Source organism: Aulonocara sp. 'chitande type north' Nkhata Bay, linkage group LG12, assembly GCF_057382095.1.
Source record: "Aulonocara sp. 'chitande type north' Nkhata Bay isolate Kocher_YH1m ecotype deep benthic linkage group LG12, A_spYH_male_GT1.1, whole genome shotgun sequence".
NCBI lineage: Eukaryota > Metazoa > Chordata > Actinopteri > Cichliformes > Cichlidae > Aulonocara > Aulonocara sp. 'chitande type north' Nkhata Bay.
In genome coordinates, this window is record NC_141355.1 from 19,986,470 (window position 1) to 19,990,207 (window position 3,738).

Consider the following 3,738-nt stretch of genomic DNA (forward strand, 5'->3'; position numbering starts at 1 on the left):
TGAGTCTTTCAACCAAGAATGCAAAATCAAAGAACCAAAACAAAAAAAAAGAAAGTCAGGTATTAATAAATTTCTTTAAAAAAAATTTAAAAAGGTGAGCAGCAGAGCACAACTAACAGGTTTTGCTACCAGTAGTTATTAAAGACAATGAGCCATGTCACATGTGGCATTATATCTATGAGAATGACCCAGCACAAATTAACACCATGAAGTGCAGAATCAACAGAAAGCTTGGAAACTTAGGAACAATAACTTCAAGCAGCATTAAACTTTACGTTGGTGTTTCTTTAACTGCTCTGAGGCAAGCACAGCTTTTTAAGGAAGCCAGACTGTTTCAGGCTGATGAAATTCTATCATGCTAAAATACCACAAGTAAAACTCATTTAACCATAAAGACACTACAGTATGTTGAGAAAAAAGGGATGAAGCATGAGAAAATGTGCGTATGATTTTTATTAATCGTAGTATAGGAACTAGCCACTGCAGATTGTTGTGTTCAACTGTCTGCTCAGTTATTTGTTAAAAAATATAATAACACCACCCGTTACTACAAAAACATTTAATCAAGGTCTTATCTTAAGATTTTCCTAGATGCTTCATGGTAGTAGGCTATACAGAAAAGCAAAGTGCAGGACTGTCCACTGTTCTATTTCCAGCACACCTGTAATGTGACTTGCATTTCCTCAGTGGGAAAATAATGCAAACATTTAGTGTTCAGAGACATGATTGGTCAACAGCATCTTGTTGCTGGTCATAGTTCAGAGATCACAAATGTGAGTCTTCTGTTGTCAGATGGATTAAAAATAATTAATGTGGACAATATATAATCTCTGGAATGAGAGGATTATTTATTAAATATTTTTTTATTCCTGCTATTACACATTTAAAGGGAACAAATATGGTCAACGACTGAAATTAAACCAGAATATCAAGCTGTAAATCAACCTATTACCAATTATTCTTACTCTTATTCTCTTATTCTTGCTCTTAATTAATTGCTATTATAAAAAATAGCAATAAAAACTACATCTGCACTACAGATTCTAGGGCTTTCTATCTAAACCTGTGAAAGAGGGGTACATCCCATATGTCTCATAGGAAGGTGGTGGAGCAGAAGGTTCAGGGGCAGCTGGATTTTGTAGAAAGCTCATCCCTCCTGACATGTAAGGATTTGGAAATTGGTCAAATTCACTGGTCAAAAAGTCAGATGACTGCTGATTATCAGACCCCTCTAAAGCAGGCAGGATGACTATGTGGAACTTGACTTCTGGGTCTGAAGCATACTTCACATCCAGATAGACCTGTGGTGGAAAAAGAGTCAACATTACCATGCAACCCCATTGATGCAGAACAACATAAAAGTGAAGATAGATAGGCTTACCCACCCGGAGTCTATACTCTACTTTGATGATGTTGCAGTTTAGGATTGAGGTGGTCACGGTGGAAGGTACGGTGATGATCCTGGTGACAGTCTGACCTGCCGAGTGTGGGATGGCTTCACCCTCCTCCTTCAGGATGTCTTTTGTTTCAACTTTCCTTTTCTTATTTGCAAAGTAGCTGTATTTCCTGTACAGACAGTACTTGGGCTTAATGTCACGAGAGGACTTGTTCTGAATTGAAGCCATGACCCCTATGCCTTCTCCTGGAAAAACAACAAGAACAGGTTATACATGAGCGTTACGCTCTGTTTGCCATGAATTTACAAATAATCAAAAAACTGGTTACAGAAATATGAAACTTTTAAGTTGCGAGTGTCACTATTACAAAATCAATGACTTGCATTAATTCCGCACAGACGACAAATGCATTTAATTATATGAGTTTAAAGTTTGACAGCAGTACTACAAGGAGAGGACGGTTTGAGGTCATGTACCAAGATTACATTTGGACATTTCCTGGTATGCGTTTAGGAGTGAAGTATTTACATCACATTTAGTTCCCAGTCTTTACTTCCATGGCCTGTGACCTACATTAGATATCATTTTATCTTTAGACCATAAATGTGTTCCATGAGCAAATTGACCTTGAGCTGCACATGTTTCAGCTATAGATGAATTTCAATGTGTTCTTTTGCCATTTTCTACTGTAATCCACTATTAGAATGACGTGCAGATTGACTGTGTGGTTCAGTAATGGTTTAAATTACCTTGGCAGAAGCCTGTTTTTGCAATGCTTACATCCATGGCCACAGATCCCGTTGAGAAGAGCTTCATTTTCTTATCAATCATATTTTGCTGTGGGCTCTAACATAAAAAAAGGGTGAATTTTAGAAAATCTGTGTGTGCATGTGTGTATTTGTTCAACAACAATGTAAGGGTACCATCATCACTGGATCATGGTTTGTCTTTTGGATGAGGGTAAACTCTGCCTTCGCTTTGCTGTCCATTCTCATCGACCGGTTCAGATTTGCCTCGACTGTGTACAAAATCTTTCCACATGAGCCCTTGAAGGAGGACGGCAGGTCTCTGTAAGATGTGGCAACAAAAGGTGCAATGAAACTTAAATGAAAGGATATTGTTATAGAAAATAAAGAAACATGTTTGAATATTTTTATATGGAACACCAATGGAAATAATTTTGTTCAGAAGAAAACTCACTGCACTGGAATCTGAAAGGTGAATGGGTAGACATGGCAGCCAGGGGAAAGATCATTTTTGCCTAAGGAACAATGAATTAGTCAGATAGCATGTTTTTTTTTTATGTCTGATTAAAGGAAGGTTTGTAAATTTGTCTCTGTGACTGTTTTTAGAAGGGCTGTTCATTGAAATAGCAGGTTTGCAAATAGTTCTGAAGAAGAGAGAAAATTACAGAAAGAGAAGAGCAGGATAATGTTATTCCTGCTATTATTGCTGCCATCAGCTGGTCAAGATTGTACTAACCTTACTAGTTAAAAGGCATTTTTTGTATAAATGATCATTCAAATAAAAGCTTTTCTGTTAACAGTAGCAGATTAATTAAACATACCACGATTTAAAATGATTACAGCATTGTGCTAAATTGAAAGACATTAGCTTACCCATAGATTCCTGAATGACAAACTGCTTGATGCTGAAGTACTTCTCTTTGCTTTGGTAAGTCACAATAGTTTCCCCATAATTTTCAGTCCATGACACTTGAGCTTTTCCCTTCAGCTTTACAAAGAGTGACTGTACTTCACACTCATTAGTTAATTCAAATGTAACTTGTCCCATGAGATAATCACCACTACTGAAAGTGTTGCTTTTGTTTAGGGGATTGTATCCCACTGTAAAGTTCTTAACACTACTTGACATAGTACACTGTTCAAAGCTGCAAGTACAGTAAATGCCAGATAAGCATGAGGAGAGAGGTTTTATGTGTCATGAGGAGGGTTTGTAGGTGCAAGTACACAGAGTTTTGATAATAATTAAACCACAGGGCCCTAAAATATTCATGTTTATTGATAAGAAACATTGTAAATGTCTGCTAGAGTAATTAAATCTTGTGTAAATAAAATGTGTAGGCATGGTTCTTCTATAAATGAAATTATGAAACACTAACCTCGTACTAGTGTGTGTAGGCGCAAATAGCATTATGGACAATAAGGTGTGACTTGCATGGATCATGGAGTTAAACATGTGGTTAAACACTGGAAATGTTGAGTGTTTACTTAAAGGAGAGTGCATCCATATACCAGTGTGTCTAAAGGTAAAGTTACATAAAAAGTCCTCATTATTCTGTGGTCGTAGCCCATTGGCCAAATCTGGCCCATTGTGTTCT

The 3,738-nt window shown here is 37.0% G+C and overlaps 1 protein-coding gene across 1 annotated transcript; it reads right to left on the reverse strand.

The window, feature by feature from the left end:
* Positions 1-434: 434 nt before the first annotated feature.
* LOC147317286 (arrestin domain-containing protein 3-like) lies at positions 435-3,282 on the reverse strand. The gene is made up of 6 exons (XM_086312890.1): positions 3,017-3,282; positions 2,598-2,658; positions 2,321-2,465; positions 2,147-2,243; positions 1,386-1,642; positions 435-1,301 (listed from the first exon to the last, which is right to left on the reverse strand). The coding sequence occupies exons 1-6, from the start codon at positions 3,270-3,272 to the stop codon at positions 1,044-1,046; spliced, it is 1,074 nt and encodes a 357-aa protein (XP_086169016.1). The 5' UTR covers positions 3,273-3,282; the 3' UTR covers positions 435-1,043.
* Between the last annotated feature and the right edge of the window lie 456 nt (positions 3,283-3,738).

What these genes read in the sequence shown, in the direction of transcription:
- LOC147317286 (XM_086312890.1), bottom strand. Translation starts at nt 3,272, where the DNA reads ATGTCAAGTAGTGTTAAGAACTTTACAGTGGGATACAATCCCCTAAAC. An exon ending in TGTCATTCAGGAATCTATGG is followed by an intron (nt 2,659 to 3,016) that starts GTAAGCTAATGT and finishes ATTGTTCCTTAG; the next exon opens with GCAAAAATGATCTTTCCCCT. An exon ending in ACCATGATCCAGTGATGATG is followed by an intron (nt 2,244 to 2,320) that starts GTACCCTTACAT and finishes TTTTTATGTTAG; the next exon opens with AGCCCACAGCAAAATATGAT.